The sequence below is a fragment of the Ascaphus truei genome, chromosome 4 (genome assembly GCF_040206685.1).
Source record: "Ascaphus truei isolate aAscTru1 chromosome 4, aAscTru1.hap1, whole genome shotgun sequence".
Taxonomy (NCBI): domain Eukaryota; kingdom Metazoa; phylum Chordata; class Amphibia; order Anura; family Ascaphidae; genus Ascaphus; species Ascaphus truei.
In genome coordinates, this window is record NC_134486.1 from 391,717,920 (window position 1) to 391,735,117 (window position 17,198).

General features: G+C 43.0%; 1 protein-coding gene across 1 annotated transcript in view; it reads right to left on the minus strand.

Moving 5' to 3' along the window:
• LOC142493880 (cytochrome P450 2K1-like) overlaps window positions 1-17,198 on the minus strand; it is a 119,194-nt gene that overhangs the window by 36,730 nt on the left and 65,266 nt on the right. The window contains exons 5-6 of the mRNA XM_075598575.1: window positions 9,513-9,686; window positions 2,359-2,500 (exon numbers count right to left, since the gene is read on the minus strand). Coding sequence (XP_075454690.1) covers window positions 2,359-2,500; window positions 9,513-9,686 — 316 coding nt within the window. The remainder of the gene's footprint in view (window positions 1-2,358; window positions 2,501-9,512; window positions 9,687-17,198) is intronic.

Genomic DNA, 17,198 nt, shown 5'->3' on the forward strand with positions numbered 1-17,198 from the left:
CACTTCGGGCGCTGCGCCACTGACGTCATCGGTAGGCGCGCGACCTCGTGGACAACTCACCACCAACGGAGTACAAGCTGCGGACGGCATCCTTGAGTGGCACGTTTGCCCTCACACATTGTGAGTGTATAAATTGCTGCTTTTTAATAGTGTTTAATAAATTTTTATGCGGAGTACACTAGGCTTCTTTTCTATTCTCTCCAACCGCGGCTGTTGCTGTGTATGCTGCTTCTGGAACGAGTTGAAGAGAACCTTCTTGGGAACCACGGGGGGTCCGTGGGGATCAAAGTGGAAGAAAAGAGCCTAAAACAGATTCTCTCCCCTGAATGAGCAAGAGTCTATCTTGTAAGTAAGGATATTCTTCAACTGGTGGGGGTATCTGAGTCAATATACTGCGCAATGGTGTGTTTTTTTCTTTATTTGTGATTGCAGACACCACCTGGAAATCACACCTGGAAGAAAACTCACCTCATTCAATTTGTTGATGTAACACTCCACTAACAGGACTGCCAATATATCCAGGACTGTCTTTTGATATGGTACTGTAATCATCATCACCACATTTTTGCACCGGGTCATTATTTGTATTTATATTTGTATTGTTATTTGGATTTGAACTCATTTACATTGTACATATTATTTTGTGTATAGTCTCATCACTGTTTTCTATGTGTGCTGTCGGTATCCTCTGCCCTAGCTGCTCCCAATCTCAACCTGCTAGGAAGGCTTTACTAACTCCTGTTACCTAAGTAATCACTCTACTGTGGATCGTCGATAGTGTTACCTCTCCTTTGGGCCCTTGCTGAGCCTTGTACTACTTTCTCTCTCTCTCTGTCTGTTGTCAGTATCCCCATCTCGGGTACTGCATGCCATCATGTATCCTGTGTGAGAGTCTGCTATGGACCCTCCGATGGGGCTGGTCCAACTATGCCTCGGGGCATAGGCTGCCTCTATGTGAATTATTAGAGTTGTGGAATTATTAGATTAGTGGAATTATTAGGGTAGTGTGGAGCTATTTCTGGGGGTGCTATCTAAACAGAGTACTGTCCCTAACTAGAAAATTATAAAGGGATCCTTAACGTATACTAAGCATATCTAGATTATAAACACTATTCATAGTGAGGTCTCTCACATGCAACTCCTCCCACAACTGCACCATCTAGAACCTTCTTGCTCCTATATATACAGTATTCTGCTATGATATCACTATCACTAGGCAGAAGTGGACAGAGCTATAATTCTGCCTATTAACTCTGCACCATGTAATAGGGTTAAGGGTGTTATTCTGTGTGGGTCCAAAACGTTAACCCTCTAAGGCCATAGTAATCACAAAGGTGGGTTACATATGTAATACAATTATATTTTTCTCTGCTGTACAGTATATTATATTTCCCTTCAGAGAGGTTACATTGATAACCAATGTTTAAAGAAGCCTACATACCATATAATATTGAATGTATACAAAATTATTACAATATATTCAGTCAGTAATATATCTGGAAATTGTGATCTAGCTATTATACTGTAAGCAGAAGTTCTAAACCAAGGAAATGCAAATGGTAATGAATAACCCCATTGTATCTGCTCAAAAAGACATAACATGGTACAGTACACCCAGCTGTGAGGAAGCCTTTGCTTTGGTGGTTTAGAGGATTATCTCCTAAACGTATGATTGAAGGTTAGATTGTAATACATTTGAAGCAAGAACACCATTCTCTCAGTGCTTACTTTGTATTCACCTATTCCCATATTAGTGCATATTTGCTGCATTAAGCTTATCATTGTATAGCCTTTCAGTGGCTTTATAAGTAAAAATTGTTAATGGTACGTACAGTACATGAAACCTTAAACAATGGTAAATACCCAACCCAATTGAGACAGCTGAATTTACTAGATGAGGTCTTCCTAAAGTAAATATTGTAGCAATCAATGCAATCAAATATTATTATATGATCAAAGCACAAGATTATGAGATCTGAGAAGAACCTGTGTAAGCTAACAAACCCAGAAGTTTTTTTTTTAAATAGTATTTAGTATACAATACTTTAGTAGTTAGTCATTAAACCCATATATTTTAAAGCTTGGTCACCTGGGGAGTCTCGATGTGATTTTCTGTTTTGCAGAAAAATATTACACCGAGAAAAACTAAATGTTAAGAGTCGTACCTGTGTCATTCTGCTAGTAGACAATAAAAATTATTGCATTTTGCAAAAACTTCTTAAAAAGAACTCACATAGTACAATATATTGAAGTCACTACAAAAAGTAAGTAACCATCATTTCAGCATCATAGCCAAATAGATGGAGAACCAGATTCTGGAATGCACAGTTCATTTGGTTACGGATCAATAACAATTACCTTGAATATCTGGGTATTTCATCATCAGAAGAAGACCCCAGCGAAGGGTGGTAGCTGTTGTTTCCAGTCCTGCACAAAGCATATTTCTTACAACACTGGTCAGGCTTTCATGATGGAAATATGATTGAGGATTTCTTTCCTCCTGAAAATTAGAAGATAAGTAATGTATTGTTACAGTATTATTGCCAGTTTATTGTCATGTGACTGAAGACTGTGCCCAAATAGAAAGTGAAATACAGAGGTGTATTTCTTACAAAATGTCAAGCTGTGGCAGGAACGTTTAGTGTGTCAGGCAAACACATTTAGAAGTTAATAGCATTGTGTGATAAATCAATCTGTTGTCCAATTAAGTGTGTGTAGCAATTTGAGTAATAATTAAATACATTATTTAATAATGGAGGGTCTGATGAAAAAGATTGCCAAGGTAACAAACCCTGAGGTTATATTAAATGTATGGAAGGAACCTCAGATCCATGGTTTTAGGCTCAGGGTTATGTGGCCACGCCAATAATGGAAAAACGTCATTCCAAATCAAAGTGAAAGAATGCACGATTTTGCTGCCTGCTGGATAGCAGAACAGTATACAGTCATAAGTGTGCAAAAACAGAAGTTAGAAGATAAAGGGAATGTTTTAAAAAAAAAATCACTGAAAACACTGCTGCTGCTGCTGCAGTGGGCGTAGGAAAACAGCAAACACAGTTGAAAAACGGGGAACTTTGCAAAGAAAATTAACAGCTTGTGCAAAGGATGAAAAATGACATGGGGACAAGTAGGTCGCCTGTCTTCTAGCAATACAGAAGATGATTATTCATACTGTATAAAATAAATAAATAAGTTAAAGAACAGTGTTATGATAATACCATGAGATAATACATCTGGTGCTTTAGGGGTTAATATAGCTAGTTTGATTTAAAAAAAAATACAAAATATTGGGTTTCTGACAGGTCAAGACTCTTCCTAAGTCTGTCCAGAGCTTCAAATAGGACTTTATTGGTGGGTTATCACTTATGGCCCACTAAAAGTACAATATGTGTTGTATGGAGCTGATAAAGTCTCGGGATAAGGGCATTTGTTTTTCCAGAGATGGGATTAAAATATATCTCTCTTGACAAATTTATAAATAGGACCCTTTCAAGCTACTTTCAAAGGCATTCTCTAGTGAGTTCTGCAAGGATCAGGGTGCATGGCTGTAATAGGGGAGTTATCCCTGTTCAGGAAATATGCCTCTAATCCAGCAGTGTGGTCGTTAACTGCTGGTAGTCAATTAACAAACACCACCTGCCTGATTAGGTTGCTTAGAAAAGCCTGCCCTTGAAACAGAAAGGGAGAGTGTGCCTGAAGTCTCACAACTTGTGAGACTGAACATGGGGACAGATGTTTTCAGCCTGTCTGAAGAAATACTGTAGCAGAGCTGCTTGCAAGACACAGGGGAAACTTCTAAACCTGAAAGCTGACAAACCCTGAGGAAAATGTAGCAACCCAAGAACAGAGAAGACTTTCCCTCCAACTACAAGGAACAGATAAGACTTTCCTTTATAAGACTTTTTATATCTGCTCATTTCATGATATATGTTTGGGGCGGGGAGACATGCTTATCTAAAGGGAGTTGTGGACTACACTAGAAATACTCCCAAGTGAATAGAAGCTTTGTTTACCCCTTGTTTGGATGGTTTCCTGATGTTAAGGAAACAGGTGCAATAAAAGCTTTATTTAATTTCACCATAACAAGTCCCCCTTGCATAACTCTGTGAGCGTCCGCCTACATATGGTCGTCAGAAGTGGGATGAGAGGTGGTCATTGAAGTTAGAAGGGACCCGGAGATTGCCTGTCAAATTTGTTTGTGGTTTTTGCCTACAAACAGCCTGACCAGAGATCTCATGCAGCAGAGACAGAGTTAAAGTGATACACACCCAGGCAGGAAATCTACACTGCACTGAAACTTACAAAACCACAGATGGACTCTTTTCCCCAATCCCAAGAGGAGAGAGAGAGAGAGAGACTGCTGAAGCAGGTAAACCTTATTTGCCTATCACAATAAAGTGTAATATGGTCATTGAAATAGGGGGTTTGCCTTCCAGCCATAGTCAAGAAGTGAGTTAGCCCTTAAAAGGGATAGGCGTTTGTTGATTTCAAATGTTTCGCTGAAGCAGTGAATCCAGATGGTGACCCACGAGCGATACTAATTCTGCAAGTAAAGGCTGCCACACCGCATAGGACTACCAGTTGTGAATGGAGTATATGCAGAAAAGTGTGAAAATTGATGCAAGACTGTGCTGAAGCAGGATAATTTTCAGTAAACAAGTGCTGAGGCTAAAATTGCCCTACTGGGCAAAAAGGAATTGCTGAGCTGTGTAAAAGGTATCCCAAAGTGTGAAGAGTGAATGTCATAATACCCAAAGTTGAGACTGAACTCAAGCAGAAAACCACATTATTTGGCTGGAGCAGAGAGAGACAAAAACCTAGCAAGTAAATGGTGTAAAGCAAACAGAAGTTTTTACCTAGCAACTGCATATCCAGCATACCTAATGAGAAATTATACCGAGCAAGTAAATGATGTAAAGCAAATAGATGTTTTTACCTAGCAACTGCACATCCTACCTGATGAGAGAAAATGCGTGCACAGCACTGCTGATATTGTAAAATTTACCCAAGAAATAAAAAGTCTACAGAGATGCCTGTGAGAGCTAAGACTTCTACGAGCAAAATATGCCCACCTGTAGGACTACCACAATTGGGGGTTCTAGCAAATACAGTGGCAACAGCTACAATAGCGCCTCCTGAGGTCAGGAAGAAAATTACACCTGATAGCCTCAAAATGGAGGACAAGATGCAGCGTTCCTGTAATGAACCCTACCCAACGGAAGAGTGGCCCTTCCAGTCCAATAAAGAGGAAGACATCTCTTACGGGGAACCCAAATCAAGTCACATCCACAAAACACCCCAAGAATGGTGGGGGTGTCTGAACTCGGCACGAACCGAATATCCAGAGGGCCCAAGGCAGAAGTCGTGTACCCCAAAGAAGTGTCTGTCCGGTGACAACAGTGAGGAACCCTCAACCAATCATCCCAGGGAAGCGGAGCTGGAACCAGTGAATGACGATCCCTTGACCAGCCCTGAAGACGCCCTAAAAATTGCCAGGCGTGACTGTGATCTACTCCGGGAACAACTGAAACTTGAGAGGGAAGATAATGCTGAGTTACAAAAGACGGTGCTCACAATGTACTCTGAATCTGGAATAGAATTGGACGATCTCAAGACTGAGCTAGATACTGCAAACGCTACTATTTCCGCCATGGATTAAAAGCAAAGCCAGTCTGATAAAATGATGACTATGCTGAAGCGGAAGTATGAGGAGGCACAAAAGCAGATGACAGTCTTTCAGGAAGAGGATCACACTCTTCGCGTAGAGCTGAATGCCTCACAACAGAAGGTCAACAATGTCTGGACAGAGGTGGACGTATCTGATAAAGAGCTTCAGACACTCAACCTAGAGAAGGAAGTCTCACGCCAGGAGACTGTCATTCTCAAAGCAGATGTGCGTATATGGAAGGAGGACTGCAAGGAGGCCCTGAATAGTACATAGACTAAAAAAGGAGAAAATTTAAGATTAAAAAGAGATAACTTAAAACTGGAAGAAGAAAATTTTCATTTGACAGACGAAGTCAAGGAAAAGAATGAAAAGCTGCAAGAGCTTAAGGAAATAAATAGACTGTTGGAAGGTGAGAAGTTTGAAGCAGAGCACCGACTGGAGAACCAACTGCAAGTTCTGCGTACGCACCTCCAGATGTCCGAGGAGAAGCTGTGAACTCTGCTGGAAGACAATCTGCAGGCTGCTAAAGAAATACAAGTGATGCAGGAACGTCTGATTACCCAGTATGTCCCCGCAAAGCAGCATGAGAAACTGGAGGCTACCCTGAGTATCACCAAAGCATCGCTAAGGGCCAAGCTTAGAACCCAGGTAACTCGGCACAAAAGGGAGCACAAGAAGGTCCAGAAACTGAAACAAGTAACTGTGGCCCAAGCAAAGAAGTTCATAGTGTTTCACAATGCAGTGAAAATGTGGAAGCAAGCTCAGAAAAAACAAAGTGTACAGATAAATTCCCTAAGAAGAGACTTGCAAGATGCACTCAAACATTGATCATTCGCGGTTGAGATTACAGTTCTACAAGGACAAGTATTGACCCTGACTAAGCTTCAGTATCCCACAGCCACAAAATCCCATGAAGACAAGGGTGCAGTGAGAGCTAGGAATACCGCTCGTCTGAAAAACAAGGTTGCAAAATTTGAACCACCTAAACGAGCACTAGCAAACCCTTCAGCCACTCAACAGGCAACAAAAGAAGGTACACGTGCTGAATCAAAACCAGAAGAATCCTTAGCTGAAAAGATGGGACATTCTCTGGAAGTGGATATCGATTTGCAACTTAATCCCAAAGAGGCTGAACTAGCAACTCCATTAAGTGGAAAAAGTGCAGAGAGACAGCTTCAAGAGCGGAAAACTCAAAGGGCTGATTTTAAACGCTCTGCAACTGCTGCCATATAGTTTACCGTCAATAAAACGAGCACCCGACGCGAGGGAAATCTCATGACCGCGCATGTAGCAAAAAGACTATACTTAGAAAAAGTCCTCCTCGAGGGACTGAGGAGTGCTGATCTCAAGCACCTTTGGGGGGAGACACGAATGAACTGGAGAAAGGGCTCCGATCCCAGTGGACTGAGGGTTCTCTTCCTCCATCCACTCTCGTTCAAGTCACAGAGATATCTAGAATGAGAGTGGAAGGATGGGCTTTGGCCGTGGCAAGCCCGAGCTTCCCACAAACAGGGGAGGTATGTAAAAGGGGAGTTATCCCTGTTCAGGAAATATGCCTCTAATCCAGCAGTGTGGTGGTTAACTGCTGGTAGTCAATTAACAAACACCACCTGCCTGATTAGGTTGCTTAGAAAAGCCTGCCCTTGAAACAGAAAGGGAGATTGTGCCTGAAGTCTCACAACTTGTGAGACTGAACATGGGGACAGATGTCTTGAGCCTGTCAGAAGAAATACTGTAGCAGAGCTGCTTGCAAGACACAGGGGAAACTTCTAAACCTGAATGCTGACAAACCCTGAGGAAAAGGTAGAAACCCAGGAATAGAGAAGACTTTCCCTCCAACTACAAGGAACAGATAAGACTTTCCTTTATAAGACTTTTTATATCTGCTCATTTCATGATATATGTTTGGGGCTGGGAGACATGCTTATCTAAAGGGAGTTGTGGACTACACTAGAAATACTGCCAACCTTGAGAAAGTCCTGAGGGATGAAACGCATTGGTGCGTGGTCCTGTACTATTGTCAAGCTGACTACTAAAGGCTAATATATATTTTTATCCCATGTTTGGAGTTGCCCTTATTTTTCTGCGTTCCTGGATGCTGTGAGCTGTGCTCCTTTTCTCTTCTACCTCCAAGTGGATAGAAGCTTTGTTTACCCCCTTGTTTGGATGGTTTCCTGATGTTAAGGAAACAGGCGCAATAAAAACCTTATTTAATTTCACCATAACAAGTCTACCTTGCATACCTCTGTGAGTGTACGCCTACAGTGGCAAATAACATTTTCAACCAAAAAGAGTTTATTTATTAAAAATGAGAATATCATGTGATGTCATCTATTCTGCATGATAACAGGTCAATCTCTGTAATCGTGGCAAAAAGTCAAATCTAACCATAACACACACTACATGGGTAAGAGGTGCCAAGGACAGACATCCATTTGAACCTCAAATTTAGCAGCAAGAAGGTTATAATTAGTTACATATGTCATATGTCATAATTGCCTTAATCTATTGATATCAATCACATGTGTCTAAGTTTTAGAGAAAGGAAGTTATGAGTGCATTTATATATTGAGGCAAAGAGTAAAAAACAAATGTGCAGATGCCTTTTTTCTCTGTTGTAACACAGTCAACCTAGCAGCTCGTTTACGACAAGGTTGGGTTTTTGAGTTTGTCAATGGGAAAAAAATGGTATATAGGGCTTGCCCTGGAATTATGAAAACAGAATTCAACAGAGGTGTGTTTGGGACCAAACACGTGAATTCTCATATTTCTATGCCAGTCACCTCTCTGGGGAAAATCTATGGCATATAGAAAAGTGCTGTATTTGGTATTTCTGTTTTAACCTGTTATTTTAAGAAACTGTTTTGCATTAACTCTAATTGTATGTTCTTATAATTATATTTTTCTGTTATCTGAAGCGCTGTATTTTCATATATTTTACAATTCTTTGATAAGTAAAACTTTGGGGTTCTGAATGAACTGTTGCATGCTCTGGAGAGAGTATTTACATTTTTGGTCACATTTTGCAACAACAGATTTGTAACTGGTTGCATGGTGCTTAATTTATTCTATAATAAATAAATAGGGACCTGAGACCCTAGCAGATATATTCATTTACATATTTTGTATAACTTCTCTGGTGGTAGAAGCATATACTGTAGATATGATTTCAATTGAGTAAGGGGTTAATATTAACTAATTGAATGTACCTTGCATAGGAGAAAGTTGAGTTGGCAAGAGTAGCCATGTGTATTAACCCTGGTTGCATATCTAAGTCACGTGATCACTTGTGTGCTACTTGTGACAGATGGTATATTGGGACAGATTGCGGGGAGATATTGTTAATTTGAGGGAACTTAGCGATGGTGAATAGTGGACCAGCTTGCAAGGTGTGTTAACTCTTGTCTTGTATGCAGGGCACGTGCTCACAGGTGTGCAGTATGTGACAAAGAGTTAGAAAACAGGAGTGCTGCGGTGGCTGCTTTTAAAGTACCTAAAATGAAGGAAAGAGATATTTATGATATGGATTGGGATGTTATAGAAAATGTATTGGTGATTGCGAGACAGAGTATGACCATGGGACGTCAGTTGAAATAGGGGTCATTCGAACAGCTAGGTGGATGTACAGGGACTTACAATTTCAGAAGCCACTGTACTGTACATCGTTCACCCTCTAGGTGGGAAACTGTAAGAAAAGGAGGCTGGTGTTTTTGTGTGTGCTTGTGTCATATGAAATGTCAATTTGATGATGAAAAGATTTATAAGTAAGACTAAATTTACTTTGAAGATAGATAATTTCAAGTTGCGGTGATATGTATGAAAGTACTGTATATAAGGCACTTACCTTCTTTTGCCGCACAAGGAATGCATCAATGAAGCTCCTCTGATCATTTACGTCTAAATCCTGTATATGTCTGACATACATACTTTTAATTAAAGCATCTAGTACTTTCACCTTGTTTAAAACAGATTTGTGACTGCCAGGAAGAAATCCAAGAACTGGGCAGATATTATACAACTAGAAAACGGAAATAAAGCAGTAAAATCAATGAAATCTAGCCTAATACAGTACATTACATTTTCTTAGAGAAAAGATTTTATTTGTCTCTGCCTCAAGCACTAAGCGGTCAGGACGGAACAAGAAGAAAAAAATTACATTGCATTAGAAGATGAGGAGCTCCGAATGAACCTTGGGGCTTACAGAAGGTTTCCTTGATAGGCCCTGGCCTTATCCAGTGTGTGTTACTGCTATTACACTTTTATAAGACTGTTTAGATTAGGAAGACATTTAAAGCTACAGTAGGTTTAACCTATAGTTATATATGGTTCAGGTTAAACCCTTCATCCCAAGCTAATCTCAATAGGTTTAATATTATTTTATATATTCTACGTACAGTCAAAAGCATTTACTGATGCTATTGCATACTTTAAAAATGTTACTTATAAATGTTGTAATCTATTGTGATAAAACTGATAACCATAACATTGCATTCTTTACAGTACATGTCAGAGGAAGATGTATACTTCAGCCTACTAATTCTTAATTAATACTTTCTACAGTATTTGCCTAAGTAAAACATATCTGCAACATTTAAAGTATTGAAGTTACAGCTTTTAACATACAGAAGTATTTTAAAGTAACTTCTTATGGAATGTTACAAAGCAGGCCTGCACAACTCGTAAAGTGTGAAGGGCCGAACTGCTCCAAGGAAAAAAAAATTGGTCCGCACGGGTAAAATCATCATTATCACCATCATCTCTCCTCCAGCACCTCATCATCATCATCATCATCCTCATATCTCCCCCAGCACCCTTCATTCATCATCCTCATATCTCCCTCAGAACCCCTCACTATCAACCTTTGCGATTCTCCCCATCTATCTCTAATACTCCCATCTCTCCCACTCACCCACACACATAATACTCCCCCTCCACATCAAACACAAAATACCCCCCTGCACAGCACACACATCACACCCCCCTGCACCTCACATCCCTCTCCCCCCTTGCACCTCACATCAATCTCCCCCTTGCACCTCACATCACTCTCCCCCCTTACACCTCACATCACTCTCCCCCCTTACACCTTACATCACTCTCCCCCCTTGCACCTCACATCACTCTCCCCCTTTGTACCTCACATCACTCTCCCCCCTTGCACCTCAAATCACCCCCTTTCACCTCCAATGACCCCCCTGTACCTCAAATCACCCCCATGCACCTCAAATCATCCTGTTGTACCTCAAATCACCCCCTTGCACTTCCAATCACCCCCTTGTACCTCCAATCACCCCCCTTGCACCTCCAATCACCCCCTTGCACCTCAAATCACCCCCCATGCACCTCAAAGCACCCTCCTTGCACCTCCAATGTCCCTTCTGCACCTCCAATCACCCCCCTGCACCTCCCATTACTCATCACCCTCCCCCTGCACCTCACATCACCCATCACCCTCTCCCCCCCTGCACCTCCCATCACCCTCCCCCCTGCACCTCACATCACTCTCCCCCTTGCACCTCCAATGACCCCCCCTGCACCTCCCATCACTTATCACCCTCCCCCCTGCACCTCACATCACCCATCAGCCTCTCCCCCCCTGCACCTCACATCACCCTCGCCCCCTGCACCTCACATCACTCTCCCCCTTGCACCTCACCTCCCTCTCCCCCTTGCACCTTATATCGCTCTCCCCCCTTGCACCTCACATCACTTTCCCCACTGCACCTCACATCACTCTCCCCCCTTGCACCTCACATCACTCTCCCCCCTTGCACCTCACATCACTGTCCCCTTTTGCACCTCACATCACTCTCCCCCCTTGCACCTCAAATCACCCCCCTTGCACCTCAAATCACCCCCCATGCACCTCAAATCACCTCCCATACACCTCAAATCACTGCCCATGAAACTCAAATCACCCCCCTGCACCTTCCATCACTCATCACCCTCCCACTGCACCTCACATCACCCATCACCCTCTCCCCCCCTGCACCTCCATCACCCATCACCCCCCCTGCACCTCACATCACCCATCACCCTCTCCCCCCTGCACCTCACATCACCCATTACCCTCTCCCCCCCGCACCTCACATCACCTACAGGGCCCCAACAGAAATCATGGGGCCCAGGACAAATAAAAGGAGCAGCCCCCCCCCCCCGAACCCATAGCGCACCTACCACGAAAAAATATCTTTTAGCGCGCAACTTTTACTTAACTGTTTTCTTATTGTGATACAGAAAAAAACATTACATCTCCCCCTCCTCATACCTCACCCCTCCCCTCCTCATACCTCCCCCCCTCCCTCTCCCTCCACCCACCCTCTCTCCCTTCTGCCCCCTCTCTCCCTTCTGCCTCCTCTCCCCCCCACCCCTTCTCCCCCCCCACCAGCAGCCCGTTTCTCACACCCACCCCCGCACCAGCATGTTTTTCATACCCACCCCCCACCAGCCTGGTTTTAACACCCACCCCTCCACCAGCCCGTTTTTCACACCCACCCCCCCACCAGCCCGTTTTCCACATCCACCCCCCTGCACCAGCCCGTTTTTCACACCCACACCGTGCACCAGCCCGTTTTTCACACCCACACCCTGCACCAGCCCGTTTTTCACAAACACCAGCCCGTTTTTCACACCCACCCCCCCAGCGCTGCACCAGCCCGTTTTTCACACCCACCCCCCCAGCCCTGCACCAGCCTGTTTTTCACAAGGGGATGTGAAGGAAAGGTGAAGGGGTGAGGTGGGGAAGTGGATTGGGCACTCCCTGGTGAACCAATATTGTTGTTGGGAATACAACTAATAACACACAATATAACACCAATAGTGGAATAGTGAAAAAATAAATGTGTGTAAAAGCAGCTCAACTTCCTCTGATGGGACAGTTCCAGGTCCCAGAAGGGTAGATTGTTTCTTGGAGATGAGGAGGAGCGCAGGTAGGTGTAGCAAAATATGCAAAAAAGAATAACAAATATATAGTGCAGATGGTAAACACTGTGTAAGTAGATGTAATCTATAGAATAGAACTCACATAGATCGCAGAAAATATCACGTGTCAGAGATCCTTCTCTCTCTGACTGGAGCCCTTTAAATGGTAACAGGGAAATCCCTCAAGGCACGGATATATATGGATAAGAAGAAAAGCCACAATAGTGCATACTATTCCAATAATGTATTATGCATACAAATAACACGAGTATATCACACTCACATTCGCCATGTATAAATCGGGTGGGGGAGAGAACCGCAGCTCGTTGTATATTGGTGTAGGTGTAGGCAGCTTCACAGCATTCAGGATTCTCTTCCGCGTGTGTCACAGCCGTCGCGTCACTTCCGCTATCGCGTCACGGCTGAGGGCGGAAGTTCCCAATGGAAGAGATCTAAGACCGAGTTCTGCCAGTCCTTCAGAGCTTGTTCTCTCTCTTCAAACTCTACGCGTTTCGTGACGAAGCATCTGCCGTGACGCGATAGCGGAAGTGACGCGACGGCAGTGACACACGCGGAAGAGAATCCTGAATGCTGTGAAGCTGCCTACACCTACACCAATATACAACGAGCTGCGGTTCTCTCCCCCACCCGATTTATACATGGCGAATGTGAGTGTGATATACTCGTGTTATTTGTATGCATAATACATTATTGGAATAGTATGCACTATTGTGGCTTTTCTTCTTATCCATATATATCCGTGCCTTGAGGGATTTCCCTGTTACCATTTAAAGGGCTCCAGTCAGAGAGAGAAGGATCTCTGACACGTGATATTTTCTGCGATCTATGTGAGTTCTATTCTATAGATTACATCTACTTACACAGTGTTTACCATCTGCACTATATATTTGTTATTCTGGTTTTCCAAACCGGGGCCTGTAACTCAGAAAGCAGGGGGTCTCTGAGGCAGAAATCAATGCGGTTCAGCTCAGGGAACCCCCTGCTCCCGCACACTATTATTAAAATTTACATTAATGCAGCTTCATTACCTTAGTGGATAGCCGCTAAGGCAATGAAGGGGTTTAAGGCACATTAGCATGTTTATTGGGGACAATTGCCCCCAATAAACAACACACATCCCCCCTGCCCCCTAACACATACATTACTGTAATGGGCAAAATTACTACAGTATTATCCACATATGGGTAATAATGCATTTGCCCATTTTAAATACATATAAATTACAATAAATACAGTCAATATATATTTGACACTTACCTTTTACAGGCACCCACGATGAAGGCCGTCTACATCCTCCTCTTCATTCTGCCCATGCCCCTCCAGTGCTGCAAAACATGCACAACAATCACAATAGCCAATGTAATGTCCCCTAACCCCTTAATCACCATAGCAGTTATTAACCGCTACAGTCATTAAGGGGTTAACCCACCCTCCCCCACCACTCGGGAGGCCTACATACCCTCCCCCACTAATCCCCCACCCTGTGAGGCCTAACCACCATCAACCACTACCCACAAGGGAGGTCTACCCACATACCCTTGGGGCCAATACCCCCCCCCCCAGCACCCACAATAAAAACAACACACAGCCCCACAATAAACATCATTATATTTATTAAATACATTACCCACCCCCTGTGCCCCCCCCATAAATACATGATTTATCATTTAACATACAGGGATCATACCCCAGCACCACGTGAGTCCCCGGTGGGCCTGACGGGTCACCTCACAAACCTACAGGTTACCAGCAACTTGTTTCATACAGGTTCTGGAGGCCTGGTGGTGGGTCCCGCCAGGCGCCATGGCCCCCAGGAGGTCTCCTCGGGTCACCGTGAGCCACAATTGGGTCCCCACGGTAGGCCCGCAGATGTCTGGGAGCCCCGGGGTCAGACCTACAGGTGTCTGAGGGGCCTCGGGTGGTTCCCACGGGGGTCTGGTGACCCACGGGTGGGCACTATGGGTCTACGGTGTCCCCACAGATGTGGGGCCACCGGTTCTTCCCCGCACACTACGGGTCCTTGGTGCCCCCACAGATGTGGGGCCACCGGTTCTTCCCCGCAGACTACGGGTCTGGTACCCATGAGATAACCGAGGATACCTCAGGTGGTCTCCAGAGGTCTCACGCAGAACCAAGGAACAAACCCTGAATGTAAAAAAAATAAACCGGGCCTATACATTAAATACATCCATGCACCCCCCCACCCCTAACACATACAGTACAATAATGTGCAAAATAACTATTATCCAGATATGGATAATAAATTATTTGCCCAATATTACACACATAAAACATGCATAAATCAAAACATGAATTTTTAATTTTAAAATCACCACATTGCATGTTAAAATAAATCCAGCATCGATTGTAAATATAAGCCAACAAATCAGCAGCTACACAAATGTATATGAAATGTCACACGATTGCATTGAGTGTGTACATGATGCAATTAATCTGTGCATCATGTAACACTATGCAAAATATATGTAACAATAAAATACAATATGAACAATGTCCCCTAACCAGCAATCCCATTATGAAAATAAAATTGAAAGTAAGCCACATCAATACAATTAGCATCAATCAATTAATCCATCTCCTCAAACAATTACATTACAATACAAATCAATTATACAATTCCCTTTTCAATTCCTAAAGCCAAACCATTGCCAAAATAATTCTAATTTAAAATAACCTCCATCATTCTAATCTAACTACCATAAAGAAGCCATTACAATTAACCTGTAACTAAATACAATTTACATTATTCACAACAATGACAAAATAAAGCTGATAAATACATTAGCCAAACATGAAAAGAACATAAACATTAGCAAAACAATCAATTATTATCCGTGTATGTCTATCCATACAGATAGATAAACATTACATACATGGGCAATAATAGAGCATAAAATACAATGCATTTACATACAAAAATCACATAGAATACACCCATTCAGTGTCCGTGAAAGTATTATATACATAGGTACATAGCTACATTCACGGGCATTAAATGGGACTGAAAAAAATAAAAGACATGAATCAAAAATCATAAAAACCTGTGAAAGTAAAAATAATAAACTTTTCTTTTGTTTACTCACCATTAGATGTCCACTCACCGAAATCAAGGCGATTGATGGATAGATTCTCCAAGCAGGCACATTTTGTACCCCTCAAGGGCCTTCCTAATTCCGCCACGTTAGCCGATGTTTATACTAAAGAAATCTTCAGATTACATGGTATTCCTCACACTATTGTCTCAGACTGAGGCACACAATTTATTTCTAAATTCTGGCGAGCATTCTCCCAAATGCTTAGCATTTCCCTTCTGTTCTCCTCGGGCTACCACTCGCTGACCAATGGTCAAACTGAGAGGATGAACCAGTCCTTGGAACAGTACCTGAGATATTTTGTGTCCGAATCTCAAGACAATTGGGTGGACTTATTACCATGGGCAGAGTTCGCAATCAATTCTCTCAGGAACGAATCTACGCAGGAATCCCTTTTTTTTGTTAATTATGGTTTCCATCCCAGCCGCCTCCCTCTTTCCTCCACCCTATCTGGAGTCCAGGGTTGATGTTCGGGTTGCTAACCTACAAGACTCCTGGATAAAGATTCAAAGGGCGTTGCTAGGGGAAGTCCAAAAACAGAAGACTCCGGCGGATCAGCGCCGACTGATGGCACCGGAATATAAGCCACGATACAGAGTCTGGCTTTCCTCCAGGAATATTAAACTCAAAACACCTTCCCCGAAGTTGGCGCTCAGATTCTTGGGTCCTTTCAAAATCCTCGAACAAATAAACCTAGTAGCATATCGTCTCCAGCTACCACCATCCATGAAATTACCCACAGTCTTTCATGTCACCCTTCTGAATCCATTTTTTCAGAATATACACTTTCCAGATCGCCCTCTCAGACCCAATCCTGTTACTATACAGAGGCAACATGGTGATCACCTAAGTAAGGCCCACAACTATTAATCTTACTACATACAATCACACTCTCAGTATACTGAGTAACTTTAAAGTTTCTCCATCAGGACTTCATGTTGGTCGCGCTCTATGACGAGTATAGTGACGTCATTATTAATAGTTGTGGACCTTACTCAGGTAACCACTAGTTGAGTCAGAGTGTGTGTGGTGTCATCTGAATGGCCAGGGAGAGTTACATAATAACTCCTATCATTCATACAATGCACGCTCTCCTCTGTAGACCGTGAACATCATTAAGTACAAACCATTCAGTCTTCCTACAGGGGAGGGGGCTATCCCGCGAGATCGGCGGGTGCCGATTTCACTCATGACGTCACTCTGAGTGGAGTCTTGTCTTACCACCTAGAGCGTGGCTGCAGCACTTACATTCAGTCTAATACACATTATTGCTTGTGTGCTGCTGATGACAAACAGTGGTCATTTACATTTATTAAAAGGCCACACTAAGGGCCTTATTCAGAAAGACTCGATAATTATCGCCCAAAATAGGTACTCATATTCCGATAGCCTCGATAAGTGCTCGATAACGGCCTGTATCGACGCAAAATTTTACCACCATCCGAAATTCGCCAACTGAGCGGCGATCAGCCGCT